The sequence below is a fragment of the Ananas comosus genome, linkage group 8 (genome assembly GCF_001540865.1).
Source record: "Ananas comosus cultivar F153 linkage group 8, ASM154086v1, whole genome shotgun sequence".
NCBI lineage: Eukaryota > Viridiplantae > Streptophyta > Magnoliopsida > Poales > Bromeliaceae > Ananas > Ananas comosus.
The window spans coordinates 9,746,711-9,772,467 of NC_033628.1; the positions used below are offsets into that span (position 1 = coordinate 9,746,711).

At 33.4% G+C, this 25,757-nt stretch overlaps 2 protein-coding genes across 6 annotated transcripts; both read left to right on the plus strand.

Moving 5' to 3' along the window:
* Positions 834-12,451, plus strand: LOC109714618 (protein HOTHEAD-like). Its single transcript, XM_020239315.1, has 7 exons — positions 834-947; positions 1,634-1,706; positions 2,745-3,386; positions 4,525-4,931; positions 5,594-6,159; positions 7,018-7,052; positions 12,336-12,451. The coding sequence occupies exons 1-7, from the start codon at positions 834-836 to the stop codon at positions 12,449-12,451; spliced, it is 1,953 nt and encodes a 650-aa protein (XP_020094904.1).
* Positions 16,729-24,324, plus strand: LOC109713865 (probable ubiquitin-conjugating enzyme E2 23). Of its 5 annotated transcripts, XR_002217190.1 has the most exons (9): positions 16,729-17,045; positions 19,361-21,510; positions 21,698-21,838; positions 21,919-22,395; positions 22,475-22,544; positions 22,636-22,775; positions 22,885-23,196; positions 23,628-23,981; positions 24,059-24,324. XR_002217190.1 is itself a non-coding variant. In XM_020238123.1 (8 exons), exons 2-8 carry the CDS (start codon positions 19,426-19,428, stop codon positions 23,895-23,897), a joined length of 3,495 nt encoding a protein of 1,164 aa, XP_020093712.1. In that variant the 5' UTR covers positions 16,729-17,081; positions 19,361-19,425; the 3' UTR covers positions 23,898-24,324. The 5 variants fall into 5 exon arrangements, 4 of the variants coding, with proteins under 4 accessions (XP_020093712.1, XP_020093711.1, XP_020093710.1 ...); XM_020238123.1 differs by having other exon boundaries at positions 16,729-17,081; positions 23,628-24,324; XM_020238122.1 differs by having other exon boundaries at positions 19,302-21,510; positions 23,628-24,324.

A 25,757-nucleotide genomic window follows, 5' to 3' on the forward strand; every position in this document is an offset into this window, starting at 1 on the left:
AACTAAAATATAAATATTCCTGAACTTTTGGTTTAACATAGAATTGAATTAAGTTTTTGAATCTTGATATGCCGAATATGATATTTATACATATAAACAAGGCCTTAGAGTTAAGAATATAATCGCCCGGCCTAAACCTTACTGAGCCTTCTATTTCCAAAACTTTCAGCCAAGTTTCTTTTCAATCCTCAAACTTTCAAATTTAACTTTAGTGGTCCCTAAGATCTTAAAATAGATTCACTTTAGTCCTTATTTATATTTTCTATTAGAAGGTAAATTATTGCCTACACTTTTGTTTATAAATTTATCAATATTTTTTCCATCTTATATTTAACGCTATGCGATCTATCGAGTTATGTATAATCTTTTCTCTATATAAAAATTAGAATGTTGAACTGAAAAATCAGGGGGACTCCCCGATTGCAATAAAACATATACTACATTCATCATTTATCATATTTAGAGATCCGCCGCATATGGTGCTTCAAATTTGGACCAGTGTATTAAGGGGTTGTTTAATTTTACCTGCATTTGCAATTGAAGTGCACTTGTAACTATATGCAAATTTAAATTCGGTAGCTGATTTGATACATTTGAATCTAACAATTAAGAAGACCTAGTTATAGTAGCTAGAACTGCACTCAAATTGGTTACAATTCTAACTGTAGTTACAAAGAGTAACTTTAAAGAAAGTGTAATCTTATCTCCCTTATCACTTTTTCACTTTCTCGTATTATTCAAAAATCTACACTTTACTCTCTTAAAAAATAAAAAATATTCACAGAAAAATACCCTGTGATAAAATGATCAAATTGCCTATCTTTTTCTTCGAGATGGGCATGGATCGAGAAGTAGGCGAGGGCGAGGGTGAGGCGGCAGAGACGGACAAGGACCTGTGTGTGGGCATGGACAGAGAGGTCGGCAAGGGTGGGGCGGCGGAGGGTGAGGTGACGCGGTGGAGGGCAAAGTGGCGCGGCCAAGGATGAGGAAAGATAAGGGTTTCAAGAATATTTTAGGTATAAGAAATAGGATATAAATGGAATCCCGACGAAACACTGACGGCAGAAGTTAAAGTAAATATTTTTTATTTTTTAAAAAATAAAGTATAGATTTTTGAATAACAGGTAAGAAAAATGAAAAAAACGAATATTGACCGAAAAATTTCTATATTTAGCAAATAAAAAGTAATAAAAAATAGCAATAATACTTTACCATTCTCTACGCACTGGACTCTTCAATGGCTATAATAATGTTTCCCCTTTATAATCGGCCACACCTGTGGCATGTAGAGAGGGCTCAAAGAGTCTCTCATCTCTCCATCTATTATTGTTTATAAGAAGCTTCTATTCTTGTGCTAATAAACCGGAGCACATTTTTTTGCTGCACCATTTTATGGTATCCACATAAATAATGTAACAGTGTACTATTATTGTTCCCTACTATAGCTTTATATATTTGAGAAAGCTCAGAAACTAAAAACCCATTTCTTAATATAAATTTTCTAAGTTAATTACTCGGGACTTTTATACCTTCTTAATTTTCGATTTCGGTTTCTGAATACATTATCTATTCAGTTTATAAATTTTCGCTATCCTATAATTCTAATATTTCTAATATGATTGGCGATCAAAAGGCCAAAGGCCTCGAGACATGGGCAATTTTTGTTGCTATTCTCATCTCCCTGGGCTTCTGCTACTCAGAAAAAGGTAAGTTTTCTCATCTCTCCATTTTAATAAAAAATTGGGGCTTTTTGTTTATATTTTTTTATTACTATTGCAAAATTTTAATTTATCCTCTTTATTCCCCAAATACCTTTCTAAATCCCAAATTTCATTAGTAAATTCTCAAATAAGAGATATATTTATTCCTTAATAAAATTTTTGAAAATCAATAAAGATATTTTTGTCCGTTGGATGTATATTAGATATCCCTAGAAATATAATATTAATTGTCCGGTAAAAATGTACGGGAGATCCCCTCAATTATAGGCCATTTTAAAATAGGGTCGTTAACGATTTTTATTTTGATTGAAGCTTTCTTAACTTATAATTTTTTATTTAAATTTTTATATTTATGTTAGTTCCAAAAATGATCAAATTTAATGATTTTATTTGTTGTTAATCATTAATTGATATAGTTTTATTAGCCGGCAAATAATTAAGTACGAAAATAAATCTATATATTTTTATTAGAATTTTCTTTCAAAGCCTAGTTTGATAATTGGGTTAATTTCATATAAGTCCCTACAAATATAGTGAATGACAAATATATCCTATAAAATTCAACTTTCATATATTATTCCTGCAAAAGTCCTCATATTTTCAAATATATCTATCTGGTCTGTTACCGTTAGATAGCTGATTATATTTTCAATTTTGTCATTATAAATATATCTCTCCAAAAGTCATAATATTATAATATAAGAGGGGTACAAATGTCAAAAACCAATCAGGATTAAGTATTTAACTTATGGTTAACTTAATTTTTTTAACGGATTCTAACGGCAGAATATATTTGAAAATATCATGATTTTATAGAAATAATATATAAAAATTAAAATTTATATAAATATATTTATTATTTACTATATTTGCAGAGACCCTTGTGAAATTAATCTTTGATAATATGGGGCTTAGAGTTGAGACTATGTGGAAAGAACAATAATTTTTTGAAAAAAAAGCAAATTTAAATTAAATGTGAAATTAATTTAAACTGTTAATTGTTGGCGCCACTTCTTGCTGCAGCACCAAACTACACCTTCGTGAGGGATGCAACGCAGGCCCCGGCCATCTCCTACTACGACTACATCATCGTCGGCGGCGGCACCGCGGGGTGCCCGATCGCTGCCACCCTCTCGGAGGGCTCGACAGTGCTCCTCCTCGAGCGCGGCGCCTCCCCCTACGGCAACCGCAACATCTCCAACTCCGCCTTCTTCGCCGACACCCTCGCCGACACCTCCCCCTCCTCCCCCTCGCAGCGCTTCGTCTCCGAGGACGGCGTCATCAACGCCCGCGCCCGCGTCCTCGGCGGCGGCAGCTGCCTCAACGCCGGCTTCTACACCCGCGCCAGCGACGCCTACGTCCGCGAGGCCGCCTGGCGGCCCGCGCTCGTGCGCGAGGCCTACCGCTGGGTCGAGCGGAAGGTGGCGCAACGCCCGGCGATACGGCAGTGGCAGTCTGCCCTCCGGGATGGGCTCGTCCAGGCCGGCGTCACGCCGTACAACGGATTCACCTACGATCACGTCTACGGGACGAAGGTCGGAGGCACGATATTCGACGCGGGCGGCAACCGGCGCTCTGCGGCGGACCTGCTCGAGTACGCGCACCCGGAGAGGCTCACGGTGCTGCTGCGTGCGACCGTGGCGAAGATACGTTTCAAGCTCAGAGGTGAGATGTCGTTGTTGGAACAAATTGGATTAATGACAAAGTAGTGTTTGAAAAAAACTATTGAATGCGTGTACTTGTTCTAAATCTTAATTTTATTTGTCACAACAATTGAACTTTGAATTTTTTTTTCAAATAATTTAATAAAAGCAATGCCACCTTTACATTTAAAAAAAAAAAAAGGGTTAAATTTTACACCTTATGGTCATATTTTTGTAATTTTAAAAATTTAAAAAAGATTGCACAAATCTTTGGATTATGATTATAAGATTTATACCAGAAAGTTTGTTGAATAAGTAGCATTTTTCTTAATATATATTATTATTGCTTAAAAGGGATACATAAGTGGGAATAAAACTTATGGCTTTCCAGAGTACAGGACTTTTATTTCAAGTTATTTTCAATAATGTGACGTTTGATTTGATGATCAATTTTGATAAATATAATTTATGCTATTTAAATTATTTAAAAATTAAATTTTATAATTTTTTTATCATCTGCTAAGTGATTAATGAGTTTTAAAAATTATTATGTTGGTGGTCAATGTAACATGTTTGTATGTTCAACGGTAAAGAACATTACAAATTAAGTAAAATTTTAATAGAAAATTTTATTTACCATCAAAGGTAAGATCATTTTTTTTATCTAAAATTTAAGTTTTTTATCACTATTTTTTATAAAATTTTTATTTTCAACAATTTATTTTTAAACTATTTATTCACTTGACAAATAAAGTCGAAAAATTTTAAGATTTAGTTTTTAAATAATTCTTATATAATAAATTATTTTTAAAAAAATTGATTGTGGCATCAAATGTCTCATTATTAAAAACAACATTAAAGTAAATGACTTTCTTAGTTTTAAAAATATAGTTGTCTAGCTCCATAAGTGGAGCCCGCAAATAATACAAAAGATTTACATCATTATGACCTTAATATAATTCCTGCTCAAAGAAATAATGGCTATGCACAAAATTATCAATTTTTTTTTTAACTTTTACTTGTAAAATTTAGATTTCAGCATGAAAGGACCTTTTAACGACTAAATAGTAACACCACCATTGTATAGAGCAGCCGTATGAGATGTGTCGGGCTTTTTGTGATTGAGACTTTGATTTGAATCACCTTTTTTTCTAGTACAGGAAAAGTAAGGCCAACGGCGCATGGCGTCGTGTTCCGGGACTCGGCCGGCAAGAAGCACCGCGCATACCTAAACAAAGGATCCAAGAACGAGATCATCGTGTCCGCGGGGGCGATCGGGAGCCCGCAGGTGCTGATGCTGAGCGGCGTGGGGCCGCGGGGCCAACTTGAGTCGCTCGGCATCAACGTGGTCGTCGACCAGCCGATGGTCGGCGTCGGGATGTCCGATAACCCGATGAACGCCGTGTTCGTCCCGTCGCCGACCCTGGTCGAGGTCTCCCTCATCCAGGTGGTGGGCATCACCCAGTTCGGGAGCTTCATTGAGGGCGCCAGTGGATCAGATTTTGATACAGCAGCCCCTAACTCCCAACTGCCGCGCAGCAGGAATTTTGGCATGTTCTCTCCTCAGGTAGCTTTTTTATCTTAAAAGGTAATAACGTATAGAATTTATCTGTATTGTGAATTATTTTGATTTAATTATTTAAGTTTTTATAATTCTAATTATACTTATACAATTTTTTAATATGTTTGATTTAAATAAATCAACAATATTTTGGCTCTAAATTTTAGATATGTCATTTATGTTTACAGCTTTAATTAGTATATTTTATATAATTTTCGTAATTATAAGTTTTCTAAATAAACAACTAGTTTAAATTTTGAAGACAATATATTGTTGACTAAAAAGTTAGTAAAATTAAAATTCTAACTACAGTAGTTAAACTTGAATGTGTCTATCTTTGAATTTATGTACAGCTATAATTCTAACGTAGCAACAGTTGTATGTAATAAACCGACAGTCCCTAGAGCAAGTGTCAAAGAATTTGGTGGTTGGTATCCGAGACCCAAATTCGAATCCTAGTTGATTCACATTTTTAGCTAAGTTTAATTCTAAATGAAATAAACGAAACAGCTAGCATACTACTTATCTCTAAAACAAAATAAAATAAAAAAAACAGTTGTATGCAATCAAACAAATTCTGAGAGAGATATACATTGGTCTCTCAAAGTTTTCGAATACGAACTGCTTTAACATACAGATCGACAAACTTTTCTGCCGACTTTGCGCAGACCGGCCAACTGTCTACTGTCCCTCCGAAGCAGCGAACTCCGGAAGCGATAGCCAAAGCCGTCGAGGCCATGAACAGCCTCGACGACTCCTACTTCCAGGGCGGGTTCATCCTCGAGAAGATCATCGGGCCGCTCTCGACGGGCCACCTCGAGCTCCGGTCGAGGAACCCCGACGCGAACCCCGCCGTGACCTTCAACTACTTCCAGGAGCCCGAGGACCTCCGGCGCTGCGTCGACGGCATCCGGACCATCGAGCGCGTCGTCGCGTCCGACGCCTTCGCCAAATTCACGTATGCCTACCTCCCGGAGGCCGGCCTGCTGAACATCTCCAAGGATTTTCCGGTGAATCTGCTTCCCAAGCACCAGAATGATTCGCGGTCTTTGGAGCAGTACTGTAAAGATACTGTGATGACTATCTGGCACTATCATGGGGGCTGCCGAGTGGGGGGAGTAGTCGACGCAGACTACCGAGTTCTTGGCGCGGATGCCCTGCGTGTTGTTGACAGTTCTACTTTCATCTACTCTCCGGGGACTAATCCGCAGGCGACCGTCATGATGCTCGGGAGGTAAAACTTGCCCTCAATTTTCCGTCTTACTTTTTTTGATAAATAAAATTAAATTAACTAACTTGCCTGAACTACGGAACATTTTGAAACAGCTACTTAACCTTTTAAAATTTCGATTTTACTATCCAATCTTTCAATTTATTTGAGTTGAGTCAGTCGATGATATTTTGACTCTAAAATTTAAGTTACTTTAATGAATATATAGTTGTGAGAATTGTACAGGTTATTTTACTAAATCTGTGAAGATAAACGATACATTTAAATTTGTAAATCAAAATATTATTGACTGACTCGAATCAAACAAATTAAAAGATTAAATAATAAAATTTAAATTTGAAAGATTGGACAGCGGATTTAAAATAGCTCGTAGTTCATATAAGCTATGTGCGTTTTTATGTTTGAAGTTTGCTTTATACAAAGTCTCTTTATTGCAAAAATATCAATATCCAATCAAATATTTTTACACAATATAAAAGTATAATAATTTTTTTAAAGCATCGTTATTGGTTAGAAATTTTATAATCTCACATGACACAACACAAAACTTAGTTTGTTTACAATTTCAAGCGAGTTCATTTTTAAAAAATACTAAATGAAGCAGAAGTATGCTATTATTCTCTCCTTAAAAAAAAAAAAAAAAAACCTTATACCACACGATGCTAGAGGTGGCAAATTAAAGTTTACTCTATGTATATTGAACATGGAGATTTTTCCATCTTAATCTTTCTTTTTCATTTTTCCATTCATTAAAAAGGATATCTTTTTTAGGCGATAATTGTCAGTGTAACTATACTTTTTGAGAAAGTAATAGCATGATTATGTTTGTAACATCTTTAATTAATTTGTACATTAAAACAGGTACATGGGAGTCAAAATCCTGAACGAGAGACTAGGTACAAATGCAGCAGAGGAAAAACCCTAGCTGTGCTTCTCACCTGCAGGTGCCATTTCTCGTCATCGCGATAAAAAAAAAAAAGATAACGAAGGAGTCAAATTCTCTTCATTTTAACTCTACTTTCAATCGAGACCACTAAATCAATCTTTTAAGAAAGCAAAATTCTCAATTAGAAAGCGAACTAATTTAAAGACTTTCATATTCTCCTTATAGAATTTTTGCCCTTGAGTTTAGCAAATTGTGCGCCTGCATTTTTTTCAATTTATTTGCACTATGAGTGTGTATAGTTCGAAGTCAGAATCGATTTCAGAATCAGAATAAGAATAAGCATAAAACGGAATCAGATTTGGCTCGCCTTGGTTCACCACCTGAATCGGAATCGGAATAAATCATTCCTATTGTCGAGATTTGGTTCAGATAGATATCAGCAATGCAATCAAATTAATATGTCAATTTTATCTTTATAATATATTAGTTTAAATTCAAACTAAAAATTAAATATTAAAAATTTATGTCAAAATTTTAAAGCGATTTCAAAATTTTAAATGTATTTATAAAAAATTAAAATTTGAAATTGAACGAATAATTCAAAATATAAAACTAAATTTTAATTTATTCAAATTCAAACTTAAAATTATAATTTAAATTTCAGTTTGAATTCATAAATTTAATTTAAATTTTAAATAAAATTTGAATACAATTTTAGATTTTAAATTAAATTTAAATTAAAATTTATAAATTAGATTCGAAATGCTTGATTGAATTTTAATTTTAATTTATAAATATAATTTTTAAACTTAAACTCATGTTTTAATTAAAAAATAAGCTTAAAAAAATTAAATTTAATCCGAACATATTCATTCCATCCGGATTCAATTTTCAATCTAAGCTAAAATATCAGATTGGAATAAGGGATAATTGGAGGGATTCCCATTTACTCGAGAATCAGAATTAGGATGAAAATTTCGCATATCAAATACGGAGAAACGGACTTGTCCATTCTGATTCCGATTCGGCGTAAAAAAGAAACGAACTAAACACGCTCTACGTTTTACAGTTGATAGTGAGTTATACTATGTATCAAACCTAAGAGGTTTGTAATATGTTAGTTGTATTAGAAGGCGAGAATCCTTATATTGAATCTTTGTTACTTGATTAGAGTTTTAAATATTACTATGCATTGTGGTTTTATTAATGATAGTCTTGTTGTAACGCTCTAATAATCTCACATCAGATGAGAAAACGATTCTTATTGGATTATTGAGGCCTCATACGTTAGTAGTAGTAATTGGGTTTAAACATTTTGAGTCGATAGTGTGAATCAACTGGTTATTATTGCTAGCGGCTGGGTCGTTACAATTAGTATTAAAGTCGAATACCAGCCGGAAGTGTGAGAGCTTAAGTGTTATGTGGAGGAAAGTGCTACACCAATAAATTTGGTGGGAACCATCTCTTGAACTGATAGGAGCTACCTCTAAAATCTCACATTGCCTCCTATCTTTTGAACCCGTAGGAGCCACCTATAGAATCTCACATTGGCTGATAATTCTGATTTGTATGTTTGTAATCTGGATTTGGACCTGACGAGCCCTACGAGTCCAACGTCGAATCAGGTCCACATCAGATAGAAAAATGATTCTAATTGGATTATATGAAGCCTCATATGTTACTAATAATAATTGCGCTTAAATATTTTGGACTAGTAGTTTGGGCTCAACGAATTATTATTGGTAGCGGGTCGGATAGTTATACTTATAATGTAATTATTTTTTTTCTTTTTTTTTTTAATTTTTTGGATATATTATATACTATATATAGTATATATATACTATATATTATAATATTACTATATATATGAAACTTATCTGAACTATAAACCATCTAAATTTGGCTACCCAATTTTTCGAAATTTTGACTTTATCATCTAATTTTTCGGTTTGTTTAATTTAAATCAGTCAATAGTACTTTCATTTTGAAATTTAAATACATTGTTTATCTTTAATAATTTAGTTAGTATATTTCATACAATTCTTACAACTATAAATTTATTAAAGCAAGTAATTAGCTTAAATTTTGAAGTCAAAGTATCGTCTCTGACTTTAAATCAAATAAATTGAAAAATTAAGTAGTAAAATTAAAATTTTAAAGGAAATGAATAGCCAAATCAAATAATCCATAGTTCAAATAAGGTCTATACATTTTTATTTTTATTTTTATTTAGATATCGATAATGGGAATGCACATTTACTAAACCATCGACGCGATGAAAATTTCAGGAAACAAAAAAACTATTTCTGCTTCCTAATTTTAGATTGTTTTTTTAATAATTTAATCAATATCAATATGTTCAACTCTAAAGAGAAATTGTATTAAAGTAAATTAGATTATAGAGATATACTAAAATAAGATAAAATTGTGTTTTAAGCAAGAAAAAATTATTTGGATTAAATAACTCTAATATTCTGTCTCTATTTAGATTAAACTGCTATGAATATATAAATTCCATAGTAGATTTCATCTATAACTATTTAACACCAAAAAAATAGCATTCAAGGTATGTTTTGCATTTTCTTTTAAAATTCTTCTTCAAATAATTATCCATTTTTTTTACATTACATTTTTTCTGTATTTTTCTATTATGTTTTTAACAATCATCTTTTTTCGGCTAAATATTATGTAAAATATTTATTTTCATTATTTTTATTTTTAAATTATTATTGCTTGGTAAAAGATAATTAACTTTTTACTTTTTTTTTACTGCATATGTGTTCGGAATAAATATAAATTCTCTCGTAGTTTCTAATAAAATGAGAAACACCACCACATCATGATCATGGATAGGGGTGTACACAGTTTGGTCCCAAACCATAAACCAACCCGAACCGAACCAAATAAAACTATTTAGTTCGGTTTACATAATTTTCACTTCAGTTCGGTTTTCAAATTTACTAAAAGTCAATTTTTGATTTCAGTTTGGTTTGAACATACCTCTTTAACTGAACTGCAGCGAAAACCAAATAGTAATAATTTATATATTTTTTATTTAAAATAATTTATTAAAATTTCATATTTATGATTAAATTTTGATCATGTATCAACACATTTTGAGCAATTCTATGTTTATAATTAAATTTTGTGTGTGATTTTCCAAGGATTCAAGAATCTTAAATTATAAATTAATTCACAAGAAAAAGAAAAAAAAAATTTATAAAACCTAATCAAACAATTTGGTTTGGTTTGGGTCACTTGTGAGCATAAATCGGTTTGGTTCCGTTGTAATTTTTTTTTTCAAGCCGAAAAGTTCAGTTTGTTTTGGAGATTTGACTTAAAAACTGAAGAAAACCAAACCGAGTAAAACCCTAATTATGGGCCTCCGTAATTTGCATAAAAAGCCTTTGGTCTCAATTACCCAATTAAGCCCAAAGTCAGTATGAATCCAATCCAATAAAATAATCCCACTGTTTCACACCAGATAGAACAATTTTTTCCGCAGACCTAGATCCCCGTAGGGATCTGCCCAGCATAGGGCAGGGAAGTAGAGCATTTTGTCCCAGCAGGGACGAGAATTATCGCTACCTGCTGGGATGCGCAAGATGGGAATACTATTCCACGCCCCGCAAAATATATAATATATTATTATAAATAGAGCTGGAAAGCTATCGGTAATAAACGGACTTCGTTGTCATTTATTTGTTTTCGATGATAAAGCCTCCAAATTGACGATCGGCACCGTTGAATATGATCTATACTATTTGAAATATTTAGAAACCAAATTTTGAATCTTTTTGACATCATTGACCTAATGATCAAAGGATTTCAAAATTTGTAATTTTAATGGTTGATATCTGGGACGTTTTCTTATTTAACGGTATAAAGATATTCAAATCAATTGAATTTTGGTTAGAAAATTTTTTAAACTATTTAGAACAAGATCTATAGTCTCAATCTCAATCTTTTTTTTTTTGAAATACAATATTCTTATCATCACTTTTTAAAGAATATTCATTTTCAACCGTTCATTTTGTGTCCACTTGATAGGCAAGAGAACAATATCGAAAAAGTATGAAATTTAGTTTTTAGATGCTTCAAATGGTATAGACCATGTTCAACGGTGTCGATCGTCGATTTAGAGGCTCCATCATCGAAAACAAATGGTTGGCAACGGAGCTCATTTGCAACCGATAGCATTCTAGCTCAACTCATATTATTATATAGTTATTAATTTATTTATACTTTTAGATTACCAACTTTGATTCTTTTTAATATTTGTCAATTTACTAAAATATGTTAAGATAATTGTTTTTTAAACAATATATTAATTAAGTAATATTTAATTGCTTTACATTCTTAATATGACATGTAATATTTAATAATTTGACAATGCATATAAAATAAACTTAGTAATTAGACAAAATTTAAATGGATTTGAACTAAAATTTTTATTTTATTTTATTTTAAATAAAAAATTAATTGAGTATAATGTTTTATAAATCCACAAGTCTCTTTAGGTAGGGATGCAAACGGGGTGAATTCGAAGGCAGAAGTGTTCTCCTACCTCCCGCCCCGTTTTCTTGCCAGATTGTAACGGATTCAAGACAGGCCGTTTTTTTTATTTGTTACTCTTATTCTTGGTACTCGCTTACTGCCCTATTCAGAATCAAAATAATTGATTTTCAATGTATTATATTTGATGGTTAATTGCGTATAACTTCTTGTAAATATTTTGAATAGCAAATATATTCATATAAAGTTTAACTTTTTATATTTATTCCTATAAAAGTCCTAACGTTTTCAAATATACCCTGACTGTTAGAATCCGTCAGATAAATATAGTTAACTATAGATAAAATACTTACTCTGATTAGTGAATGAGATAAATTGACTTTTTTTTCCTCTCTTATATTATTTATGATGGCAAAAAAGAAGAAAGTGATCGTTGGAGATTTTTGGAAGGACATTTTTATATAATTTTAACAGTTGAAACTCTTGAAATAAACAGTACTCTAACGGTAACAAATCAGAGAGATAAATATGAATATTACTAGATTTTTGTAAGAATAAACATAAAAAGTTGAACTTTGTAGGAATATATTTACTATTTGATATATATGTTTAGAGAAAATTATATGAAAGTAACATTATATTCGAAAGTGAATCAACCAACGCTGTCTCTATCCTACAGAAGGTTGAAAAAACCTCATGGAAAGTGTATAATATAGTTTGCTGATTGTTTTAGCCTTCTTTCTACTTTTACAAACATTCTGAAGTTCGAATGTAACAGAGCCGTGGACGCTTTTGCTGCCTTTGGTCGTCAAGCTGGGGCAGGGCATCCTTTTTGGAGTTCAGAAAGCATACAACAATGACGGCAATCCAGTTCGCGCCCACCCTTCCATCTGATGGAGAGGTGATAATTCAGCTCGCTGTGCGCGAACTAGCTTGTGTTCGACTCGAAATAAGTTCGAAATCGAATTACTTGTTTAGTTAACAAGTCGAATATGAGCATACAACAATGATGGCAATCCAGCACATGCTCACCCTCCCCTCTGATGTAGGGGTGACAATCTATGTGAAATTAAGCAGTCATCTCTATGTAAANCCTTCTGAAAGTGGAAGAAGGAGCTGGGAAAGCAAGAGGGAAGAACGACTGGTTCAACGGGGTAATCAACTCGAAGAGCAGCAGGTCAAGGAGAGCGGAGCGGGTCTTGAGAGTTGTGTTTTAATTGGAAGGGGCCGAATCAGCAGCTGTTCGATATGGATTGAGTTGTTTACTTGGATGTAGGGGTGACAATTCAGCTCGCCGTTCGCGAGCCAGTTCATGTTCGACTCGAAATCGAGTTACTCGTTTAGTAAACAAGCCGAATATGAGCTGAATTTTTTAGCTCGTTTAATAAACGAGACGGACACGAGTTGGAATCAGCTCGCTCATGTTTGACTAAATAATAACTCAAATACATATATTTTATATTTATATATAAATAAATAATTATATTTTAATTTTTTTTCGCTTATTATATATGAACTAATTGGTGCTCAGCTCGGTAAATTCACACTAATGGCGGTGCCCATGTTGCCATCACATCTTTCTTTTGATTTTGGAAATGGATTATCCATTTGACTTTGCGGCCTCCAAATGGGGCATCCGTGTATAGAAATTATAATAATTATATTTATATTTATGTAAGTTAAAATATGTGTATAGAAATTCTACACTGTCACACTTGCACCACGTCATCAATAACAAGCCAATCACATTCTTTCTTTTCAAACAAAAGTATAATAAAATATTTTTTTACAATCATGATGGGACATATATTTCTAAAATGATACATTTGATTGATTTGTTACGCCACATCACCAATATACCGGTTACATTTTAGAATTTTTCCTAATTTATAGGCCCACCTTTCAGCAATCTTTTTGTAATATACAATTTCTTAGTTTTTAATTATTTTAATTTACATTGATTATCTTAGTTGAATTAATATTTTTTGAAAAAATGAACAGTGGCAGATAACAAATTAAATTCCCAATTTTATTAGTTAAACATATTAGAATTTTCATAAATGTGCCCTAATTAATTATATTTAAATTTGAATTTACTATAGATAAAAATAAATACTAATAGATATAGAACTGTTTGGTATGGTATATTTTAATTTTTTTAATCTATTTAAATTAAATAGAATTCTAATCAGATTTTGATGGAAAATTAATTTGAACTCTATATAAAGGAGGTATTAGTTCTGCAACCTTTTCATATGCAATTTGGTGAAAAATTACCATCGATAAGAATTTCTCTCTATAACACTCTGTGAGTTATTATAATTTTGTTTATGATCCTGAATTTTAGTATGTATTTATTTTTAATATCATTTTTCATATCGATAAAGATTTATCAAAATAAACATTCACAATTATTAGTTTTACTAGTTTGTTGATAAAAATTTTTATTTAAAAGTATGCAATGATCCCCTCAATTATTAGTTTTACTAGTTTGTTGAAAGAGCCGTAGCAACCACTTTTCGAGACTATCTCAAAATCTTTTTTTTTTTTTTAAGAATTCAGTAATTTTTATTAATTTTTTTTGAGAATTATATTAAATTTATCCGTGGTCTCAATTAAAAAAAAAAAAATGATGCGGCCATTTCCGAATGGCCGCTAATTGAGGGTGCTCCATGCATTTTTACTTAACATTTATCAAGTTCTTATATATCATTATCAACATAATATAAATTAGGGTAACTTCAAATACCATTTCTGTGGTTTCACGCTTTCTCACTTTAGTAAAATATGGTTTAAGGTGTATTAATTTAGTACCTTGTGGTTTCTTTTTTTTCTTTTTGTTAGCCCTCCTTTAATTTTTCGTTAAATCATACACAAAAAATTTCAGATACCCCATCTATAGTTTATCAAATATTTATTTTAGTATTCTTTAGTTTTATCTTTGTTACTGATATAATGAAAAAATTTAGTCAAGGGGATAACATAAAGAAAAAATAAAGTCATAGGGTGTGAAAATGATACACTTTAAACTATAGGTACTAAAGTGAGAAAGTGCAAAACCACTTGGTGACATGGGTGATATTTGAAGTTTTTTTTATAAATTATCCAAATTAAAAATAAAAAAACTCTCCATAAAAAAGAGTTTAAATATTTTAGGGATAACTTCAAAAAACCCCCTGTGGTTTTCCACTTTCTTAGTTTAGTACCTCGTGGTTTAAAGTGTATCAATTTGCCCTCCTGTGGTTTCGTTTTTCTTTTTTTATTATCAATTTTATTATTTTTCTTAAATTAGTGATAAAGTTAAAATTAAAGGGTACTAAAATAAATATTCGATAAATCTAGGTATCTGAAGTTTTTTTGTATATAATTTAATGAAATATTAAAAAAAAAAGCTGCTGAAAAGATAAAAATAAAATCACAGGGGGCAAATTGATACACTTTAAATCACAGGGTACTACAGTGAGAAACTGCGAAACCACAGGGGTTTTTTTGAAGTTTTTTCAATATTTTATTTCAAAAATTACCTATAATTAAGGGGCTTCTATACATATTTGCCTTCTTATGGATGAAAAATGAGAAAGATGATTATATAATCCATATCATGTTTATATTTCCGTATCAGATCCAAATATAGATTCAAAATATTGATGAAATATTAAAATTAAAAATTTATATTCGATAAAAACATATTCATATATTAAACGATATTCAAATCAGATATTTAATGAATAGATAAAGCTAACATTAAAACAAGATTTGCTAGCATATAAAAAGCTTATAAAATTTATAAAAAATAGAAAATCAAAAATATGTTGAGAATTTTGAGAAAATAATATTGAATACTATTGAAAACATATTAAAATTAGTTTTGAATTCAAACCTGAATCCGATTCCCAAGAATTTTCTACGTATAAGCTATTCAATGAGATTTTTCGATATATTTTATGCTGTAAAATTTATAAAAGATTAGGAAACTTTAAAATATATTTAGAATTCAAAAAAAAAAAAAAAAAGAAAAACATTGGATATGAACTCAAGTATTAGAGATTAAAACCATGTTAAAATCAAAAATAATTCAATTTCAAATCCTAGTAAGTCCAAATTTGAAGAAATTTCAAGCCATTAAATTTGAACACTGGCAAAGCCAAATTTAAATTCGAATCTGAATTTGATTTCATCCGAACTATATTTATGATGTGTATATATATATAGATAAACTTTATTAGGAAGCTAACCAACGAGGCGTTGTTCTTTTTAAATATACTATTTAATTTTTGCCTTCATCTAAAAATATGTTTGGTATTTTTTTTAATATTAATAGTTTTAAAAACTTTATAAATCTTAGAGAAAAATATTATAACCGTTGTATATTTTTTAATATTAAAATTTAAAAAATATTTGTAAATTATAATGAAAAGGATTATAATTTTTAAATAAAAGTAAAAATTACATGTGAAGTAACGTGGAACTGGGGTTCTTTTAAAGGTGTCATCGGAAAATTCCTCACTAATTTTTTTTTTTAAGGAGTAATTACTTATATCTTTAAAAAATTTTCAACTTTTTAATTTGCGCTTTTTAGAAAGCTAATGTTAAAAATATTCTTTTAACGTTCCAAATAATTTTAAATATACACCTAAAAGAGTTAAATACTAATAATAAACTTTTAAACATACTCCTAAAGAGTTAAATACTAATTGTAAACTGTTAGCAACATCTGTTATTTTTATAAAATTACTAATTTACCCTTTTAAACATACCATTCTACGGTCATCTACTTTTCTTATTTATCCTTAATATATGAACAAAAAAAGTATTTTAATTTATTTTATCTTTTTTAAATATATTCTTCTATTATCACCAGCTTTTTTATTTACCTTTTTTTAACTTAAGGTAAAAAAGATATTTTAATTTTTTTAACTAGAATATATTTGAATAACTACAAAAAAACAGTTTTAAGGATATATTAAATATTATTTCTTTTTTCTTATATCTATTATACTAATAATAAAATATAAAATAAGAATAATAATAATATAATTGTAATAAAAGTAGATAATGAATAATATTTTATTATTATTATTATTAATATTATTATTATCATCTAGTTTTTCTCACATTTATTTATTATATAACGCTTAAATTTTGGCTATAATGTTATAGCGAGCTCGGGTTAGGGCATCTTCGAGTGCGTGCGATTGCGACGCGATTAATACCATCCGTGTCCTCCTCGTTCTCTTCTCCTCTCTCTTCCTCCTCTATCTCCCCTCATCCTCCTCCGTAAAAAGCTCGAGCTTTGTGCGATCTCGGCGCGCTCCGCCCCCCTCCGTTCCCGCGCCCCATCGCCGATTCCGGAGCTTCGATTCTTGCTTCCGCTGCTCCGCTCTCGGATATTTAGCTGACTTCGATCGGTGGAGCCGTCGTGCTCTTCGTGGATCTCGCTCGTTGTTTGATTCCTCAGCTGGGAACTGATCAATCGCGATCGCATCGGGTTTGGATTCGATTCGATACTTGTTATCCTTTGTTTGTAAGTTTGGAGATGATTTGTTTACGTCGTTGCGGTTCTCCTGGATTTGGTTGTGATTTGTGAAAGCATGCGGCGATCGTGATTTGTGTGTTGAGATTTTTTTTTTTTATTGAAGAAACATTTGATTTTGTTATGATTTGCGAATCAGATGATCGGAGCTAGATCTTTTGTGCTTTAGGTATTGTTCGTATTGATTGCGTTTTGAAACTAAAAAGGTGATCAATGAAGAAATGGATTGAACGGAGTTGCGACTTTGGGGTTTCTTTGGAGTTTTGAAATGGTCGAAGCAAACAATTGCCGAGTTGATGATAATGGGAGCAAAGCCTGGCAAAGAATCTAAAATCTAGTACCAATTAAAAGAACCTCAGATGATAATGAAAAGAGAGAATGTTAATTATGTTGCAAAAATATGAAAAAAAAAGGAAAGAGTGATTCGGTTTATATGGCTTTATGTAGCCAAACAAGGATAACTAGGGAAAGGATTGATTTATGTTGTTTGTGCCTTCACAAGGAAAATGTGATACTCCAATGTTTCTATATCTTTCTCTTTAGTATATGTCTCTCCGATCACTTTCTTTAGCATTATAAATAAGGTGGAAATTTTAGAGTTTCCATAGCTCAACCCATGACTAATGATTTGTGGGTTAAAAAAAAAAAAGAGGCAATAAGTATATTGGACTTTTTCTCAAGTTTGACTTCTTCCTGATTTTACCTTTGTTATCTCCATAAATCTTTTCTACTTTTCTCTCTTTTCTTAGATATTTCCTGAAGAAAACAAAGTGTACACAGATCTGCTGCCAAAATTTAATCCCTGCAACATACTTTCATGGAGGGGCAATTGAATCAGTTCATTGAATATTCGTTGAATGTCAATTTTGTGACAATCGGTGATCACCGCAAATCATGGAAAATAAATTTGTATGACATTAGATGTGACCTAATTCAGGCTTTATGACCGACGGAGTCCACATAATCTATGCCTCAGAATAGAGAAATCTTTATCTCTAATGGTTTGAATTTCTCCATAACAGAGAAGTTTGCTTTCCTGGTAGACATTTTTCGCTGGGGTTTGAGGCAATTTCTTATATTACGATTTATTTATGCATGGCGGTATGTTCTGTTTGCCATTATTTTTTGTTAGGTCATTCCAAAGTGATGACACCCTCCGTTTAAGGTTCAAGTGTCGAGCTGGGTTGTCGTTTCACTACCATAGTTCCTAACAAGTTATCCTTCTTTAGTTCTGTATTTGTTTAATGGTGATTGCTTTCTGTTATTACTGTTATTTATTATTAATGCATTGAAAAAAAAACATTTAGTTATTTCTCTGCCATGCTTATTCCTATTTTTATGGACTATAAGTAGCTTTTTAGTGATCCATGGCAGGTCTACAGTTAGATTATATATCCTTCTTGCATCTATCTCTTTCTTGATAGAATTACCAACTGGCTTGGATTGTGGGGTGTTTTTCCTTCGTTGTTTATCTGACTTGCAATGCAAGTACTAGCAAGGATCAAGTGCAATCAATAATTTATGCATATGGCAAGCAAGGTATCTTGTTCCATAAAAATAAGGCCATAGTTGTTCCTTGAAGTTAGGTTGAAGATCATGGTTACTATAGATATTATCACATTTCACTTTCATCTAGAGTCCTTCAGTGCTTCAAAGGATTTTTGTGGATGGTTCTCCAATTTTAGTTGTACCTGTCACTTGACTATACAGAGTTGTGGAAGTACGTCTTTTACAATTTTTCTATAGCAAATTTTCTTTTCCTGGAGACTTAACCTTAGCTGAGAACATGAAATTCGTTATTCGTATAGGATCCTTCTCAACATTTCCTTTTGTTCTAGCAACCTTAAATACTCGGGAAGGGCTTAAAATAGTGATGCTAGTAATTTGTAGAGTATCAGTAGTTACTAGCAAAACATGTTTTAAATGTATTTTTTAAAATTTTTTTTTATCTCTGATGAGATTGTATGCAGCTTGAGGGAACTGAGTTCCTTTCTTTCATAACAATCTCTATTTTGGCTCAAGTGAGTCGAAATTGCAAAGTAGATCCCTGATTTTGCCTTTCTGTAGGATTTCTTTCTTTCTTTAATATAAATAGTTTCAATCTCCTCTTCTTACTGCTTCATCGTTGCTTAAAGTACTTCCTTTTTGTTATTTATGATAATCTAGACGGTATTTGATGAATCTGATAGTGTGCTTTGTCTCAATTTTTAGGTACGTATGTTGTAATATTAGTTGACGTTCTATTATTGAATCAACTATATGCCTTTCAGGTAGTAAGTGAACCTCATCTTGTAAATATTCTCATTCAGTTGACGTGGAAATTTTGGTGAATCTAATGGAAAATGCACCAAATGTCTTCGAAAATACTTCTGAGAAGAGTTTGGAAAATGGAGGAGTGATAAACTGCCAAAAACCCAGTGGAATTGTTGCAAAAGAGGCATTTGTTTACAGGCAAGATGTTGTCAGATGCAAAAAGTTCGGAGAGCTGCATGGAATAGTAATGGAAGTGGCAGGGGACTCGGATTCGGATAGTAGCATTACAGATGACAGTGACATTGAGGACGGTGAAGAAGATAAAGGCGGCGAAGAGGGTAAAAGTGGCAGCAATGGCGGTGGTGATGACAATGGTAACACAAATGGTGATTATGGTAATGATTCTTTACCGGATGGTGAGGTTAGAATAACATGGATAAACGGTTCTGAGACTACCGAAGATATTAACAGTATCACTGTCATAGACAGAAGCTTCTTGCACGGTGATATTGTTGCTTCTGCTTCAGACCCGACTGGCCAGTTAGGGCTTGTTGTGGATGTTCATATAACAGTTGACCTACAAGCTGCTAATGGAGATATCATAAGGGGTGTATCTTCTGGAGATCTAAAATGCATAAGGGAGTTCACTGTTGGTGATTTTGTAGTCTCCGGACCTTGGCTTGGTCGAGTTGATGAAGTTCTGGATAATGTGACTGTGTTGTTTGACGATGGTTCAGTTTGTAAAGTAGTTAGGGCTGACCCTTTGCGACTCAAGCCAGTTTCAAAGCCACTTAGTGATGATACGAGTTGTCCTTACTACCCCGGCCAGCGCGTGAGGGCAGTCTCTTCATCTGTTTTCAAAACTTCAAGGTGGCTTTCTGGATTATGGAAAGCAAACCGTCTTGAAGGAACTGTTACTAAAGTTGAAACTGCTGCAGTTGTTGTCTACTGGATAGCATCAGCATACCTTGGAATGGGCAGGACTCAATCTTCAGTTCCTCCCGAAGAACAGAATCCGAAGAATTTAACTCTAATATCTTGCTTTTCTTATGCAAACTGGCAATTAGCTGATTGGTGCCTTCTCCCATCACCACCACCGCAGCCATCACTATATGCTGATGAAACAGAACAAAAGGAAAGTGTAGAAATCCATACAAATGCCAGCATAGTAGGTGCTGAATTGTCTGAGGGCATTTGTGAACCTGGATTGAAAATTCCTAATGAAGCAGATGGGCCTCATAATGTGGTTATTTCAGATCCCCAGAATGTTCAATCTGATTCTGAGCATGCAGCGGGTGATTTTTGTGAGAATAGCGATGTGGGTAAAGAAATAAAAGGTAGTTCCAAGTCCCAAGATAGTGATACAACGGTTCTCAACAAAGTCAGTAAACTGGGCGAAAATGATGGAACTGAAACAAGTGACTTGCCAGAATGTTGTTCTTGCAGTAGTGCTTCATTGGTTTCAAAGGAACCCAATCATGAAAATTGGCCTACATACCGCAAAAAGCTGAGGAAAGTCTTCTTTAAGAGAGACAAGAGGACTCGTAGAAGAGATGAAAGCTTTGAAAGAGCTCTCTTGATCGTAAACACTGTCACTAAAGTTGATGTGGCATGGCAAGATGGAACGAGAGAATGTGGGCTTAGTTCGACATCTCTAATCCCAATTCATAGTCCAAACGATCATGAATTTTTCCCTGAGCAATACGTTGTGGATAAGACCTCAAATGAAGTTGACGATCCTTCTGAAACAAAGCGTGTGGGAATTGTTAGAAGTGTTAATGCAAAGGATCGAACTGTATGTGTGAGTTGGCTTAGGCCTGCATCAAGGCCAGAAGATCCTAGGGAATTTGATGGTGATGAAGTGGTGAGTGCATATGAGTTGGATGGGCACCCAGATTATGATTATTGTTATGGAGATGTTGTTGTTCGCTTGCCTTCTAGTGGGTCAGATAACATTGAAAATCCTGTGGGTAAATCAGAAGAACAAGCTGATTCAGTGGAAGCTGAAGTGAATGCAAGTAAAAATGGTTTAGATGTGGGTGTACCGGAGCAGGTCCCAGAGGATGAATCTTGTTCCAATTTCACTAGTCTTTCTTGGGTTGGGAATATTGTTGGTTTTCAGGATGGTGATATTGAAGTAGTATGGGGTGATGGGATGATGGCAAAGGTATCTTTTTTCTTTTCAACGAAACAAATAATGAAAGCACGATATGCTGTACAAATTTTTCTGTTAAACCCATATGATTAGTTTGCTGGTTTCTATTGGCAAGTACTACTTTCAGATTCAGTACATGATGAAATATTTCTAATACATTACCTTCAGCTGATAATGCATTACTGACTTATTTTTTCAGGTTGGGCCTCATGAAGTGTATGTTGTTGGTCGGGAAGATGATGGAGACTCATTTGAGGGTGGAAGTGAAGTTAGTGACGATGGTGCTAGTTGGGAAACAGTTGATGATAATGATATGGATAAGCTTGATGTTTCTACTAAGGTCAAATTTCTCATCATTATCAGTGATGGTATATTATCAGTTGAGTTTTTTAATTTGATCTTTTTTACCATTATTTTCAGGAAGGTAGTACTCAAAATACTCAAAATTCTACTGATGATAATGCTGAAAGGGAAAACAACGGTGGTGCTGTACCCGAAGATAATACCGGGCGAAATGGGCCGCTTTCTATGCCCTTTGCAGCTATTGGCTATGTTACTAGATTGGCCACAGAATTTTTTGGTCGAGGTAGAAAGCAACTAGATGCATCAAGTGCGGATGGTATAAATGAAAATGAAGCTGAATCTGACGAGGCTCCCGAGGTTTCTGAGAAAGCAGTCAATGAAGAAACTACCATTGAAGCATCTGAGGCCTGTGATGATGGTGCACATGTCAATGAGACAGCAGAAGAAAAGTCTCATGCCACAGTGATGGAAAGTGCTCCTGCTATAACAAAGGATAGCTTAGACAGAGTGGATAGTAGTGATGATTTTTGCTTCAAACACTTTGATATTGTGCAGAACCCCTCCGACCATCATTTCGCGGCAGCCGATGGGCAGGTAGTTCATCTCTTGTTTATACACATTTGTTTGACTTCAGTTGGTTGCGGTGTATCTATATACATCTGACTTATTGCAGAGTACTGGCGGAAGAAAGTGGGTCAAAAAAGTTCAGCAGGAATGGAACATTCTAGAGAAAAACCTACCAGGTCAGCAATCCCCTTCCCAGAATGTTAAAAATCAAGGCTTCTACTTTTCATATGGTCATGCAAAGATATAATTCCATTTCTGTGATTGTAGATGATATTTATGTCAGAGTATTTGAGGAACGAATGGATCTCATAAGAGCTGTTATAGTAGGTGCCTCTGGAACACCTTACCAAGATGGCCTTTTCTTCTTTGATTTTCACCTTCCACCTGAATACCCTCAAGTTCCACCTGTAACTCTCTCTCTCTCTCTCTCTCTCTCTCTCTCTCTCTCAAACTATCTGTATCTCAAAATGGTTTTTTTCTCCCCCCTATTATTAACAAGTGAACTCAACTATGCAGTCAGCATACTATCATTCTGGTGGGCTGCGAGTGAATCCAAACTTGTATGTGGATGGAAAGGTCTGCCTAAGCCTCCTAAATACATGGACTGGCAAAGGAAATGAAGTGTGGGATCCATTATCCTCCAGCATCCTTCAAGTACTCGTGTCACTCCAGGGTCTTGTTCTCAACTCGAAGCCATATTTCAACGAAGCAGGATATGAGAAGCAGGTTGGAACTGTCGAAGGGGAGAAGAATTCATTGCCTTATAATGAGAATACATATCTGCTGAACTTAAAATCCATGCTGTATATTATGAGAAGGCCTCCCCTGGTAAAAGCAATTTTCCCTCTTCAGAAACATTGTTGTTTCTTCTTCTTTTTTTCAGTTTTTAAATTTTACTTTCAGTTATGTTGTTTGGCTTTTTTACATTGCCTCTTTTTATTGAAGCTGCTCTTTTTCTTGATGCTTGTAAATATATTTATGCCTATCGTGGCGTATTATTAGCATGCGTTCCAGAGTGAACTTTAGCAAAATATAGTCAAAGGCTTAATATCACATCAATTCATTATACTTGCATTACCATCTAATGAGTTCTTCCACTTAAAAAAAAAAAAAAAAAAAAAATCTAGGGCTCTCTTGCTGTCTTCAATCCTGTTTCTTTGAGGCAGTGTGATGTATTCCCATTTTCATTCCATATGTTGCAACTGCTAATATGTAGACAAACTGAATCTCTCGTTCTATATTTTGAATGATCGATGTAGCATTTCGAAGACTTCGTCAAGGACCATTTCCGGAGGCGTGGTCATTACATTCTCAAAGCTTGTAAGGCCTACTTGGAGGGTTCTTTGATTGGCTCACTCACAGCAGATGCTTGCACCTCTGAGAAAAGCAAAGAGCATTCTTGTTCAGTTGGTTTCAAGTTGACTCTCGGAAAAATTTTGCCACGACTGATCTCAGCTCTGAAGGATGTCGGAGCTGATTGCGGCCAATTTGAATATCTACAAATTTCAGAAAATATCCAAGAAAGTTGATCTCATAAAAAGTTCGCACATTGGTCCTGTTGTACCAAAGGTGTGTCCACTCCGATATGTGATTAACGCATTATGGAGTCTCAGGTGAATTTTGATTTTGATTTTGATTTCTTGCCTTCGGAACTCGGAATCCTGTATAGTCATCATTTTTTGAGCTGCAGGGCTAATACTCTGGGATTTCCTCGCGTTTGGATTCCGAGGAGTCGAATTTGCCAACCCGTAAGTTTGGGACTTTTCACTTCTTATGGAAGAAAACATTTGACTTGGCAGTTACAGTTTGTTCTTGTATAAACTTGTAACTTATGATATACTGATGATACCGAGATAAAACATGATCTCACAATTCTTTTGCAGCCACCGCCGCATCTCTTGATGTGAGATTTTTTTAAAAACTAATTTGTGATTAAAACAATATTTTTTTTCTTTTTTCTTTTTTTATAACCAAAGGAAGTGTTCAATTTAAATTCTGCAAGTATAATTCTAAATGCAGAATTTTCTGGGGTGTTTACACAAAATCTCTGATATTATGTACCCATCGATGCGATTGACATTGAAGTTGTTGCATTTAGCTTAGGCCTCAGTGTTTTTTTTTTCTTTTGCCCTATTTTTGTGTTCTATGTTGTTTTTATAAATAAATATTCTATATTATTCGATGTGCTGGTGGGCAGTCTTATTTTAATCATGGTCGATTTACTTGTAATGCAACTTGATCAGTTGCCAAAATGCATAGTTTTTGTATTTTGTTGTTCAATTTAAGTTCATAGTTTTTGTTGTTCTCGACATGCCTGCACACTTCAATTTCATAGAATTTTTTGCTCTAGGGGCACTTCATTTAAGAGAAGAAAAAAAGACAAGAGAGAGAGAGAGAGAGAGAGAGAGAGAGAGAGAGAGAGAGAAGTGATATTAATGAAAAATGTACACGGGGTCGAAAAAGTTTAGAATGCGATAGTCGTATTGGAGACGGGGTGTTTCTAACCTATACAACTGCATCTCTGGAGTTCACCAATTTTAGCATGATTACTAAAATTATATTTGTATTATACTTTTTTTTCAAGAAAAGGAATGTGATTGGCTGGATATAGATGATATAGTGTATCTTCTATATATATATATATATAGCGAGAGAGAGAGAGAGAGAGAGAGAGAGAGAGAGAGAGAGTGAGAGAGTAGTGCTACTATACTCCTATGAGTATGGAGTCCTTATACTCATAAGTTATTTTCGATGATGGAGCTTCCGAATTGACGATCCACTCCGTTAAATATAATCTAGAGTATTTGAAACATTTAGAAAATAAATTTCGTAATTTTTCAAAATCATAATATAGTCCATCAAGTGGGTATAAAATGAACGATCGAAATCGAACGACGTCCTAAAAATGGATGATCGGATCTTTCAATTTAAGATCGAAGTTATTGATCTTTTTCTAGGTAGTGAATAGAATTTTCTATCAAAAATTCAACCAATTCCAATTCTTTTACACCGTTAAACTAACAAGTATCCGATATCGGCCGTTAAAAATTGTCGATTTTGTGATTTTTTGATCGTAAGGTAAATGATTTCAAAAAATTATAAAATTTGATTTCTATAAGTTTTAAATGCTCTAGATAACGTTTAACAGTATGGATTGTCGATTCGGAAGTTCTATCATCAACAACAACTTACGAGTACGAGGGTGATCGTACTCATAAGAGTATAGTTGCCGGACTCTATATATATATATATAGAGAGAGAGAGAGAGAAAGAGAGAGATAGAGAGAGAGAGGTTGTATGCTTCTAGAAGCACGGAGCCCTCCGTGCTAGATCCTTTCAAATCTTTTTCGATGTTAGGACTTTCGAATAGACGATCGGCTCCATTAGGC

Excerpts from the sequence above, each read along its gene's own strand:
- LOC109714618 (XM_020239315.1), top strand. The coding sequence starts at position 834 with ATGGGCATGGATCGAGAAGTAGGCGAGGGCGAGGGTGAGGCGGCAGAG. Across the intron at positions 3,387-4,524 it reads GATACGTTTCAAGCTCAGAG|GAAAAGTAAGGCCAACGGCG; the intron begins GTGAGATGTCGT and ends TTTCTAGTACAG. Across the intron at positions 4,932-5,593 it reads TTGGCATGTTCTCTCCTCAG|ACCGGCCAACTGTCTACTGT; the intron begins GTAGCTTTTTTA and ends GACTTTGCGCAG.
- LOC109713865 (XM_020238123.1), top strand. The coding sequence starts at position 19,426 with ATGGAAAATGCACCAAATGTCTTCGAAAATACTTCTGAGAAGAGTTTG. Across the intron at positions 22,396-22,474 it reads TCGCGGCAGCCGATGGGCAG|AGTACTGGCGGAAGAAAGTG; the intron begins GTAGTTCATCTC and ends GACTTATTGCAG. Across the intron at positions 22,545-22,635 it reads TCTAGAGAAAAACCTACCAG|ATGATATTTATGTCAGAGTA; the intron begins GTCAGCAATCCC and ends CTGTGATTGTAG.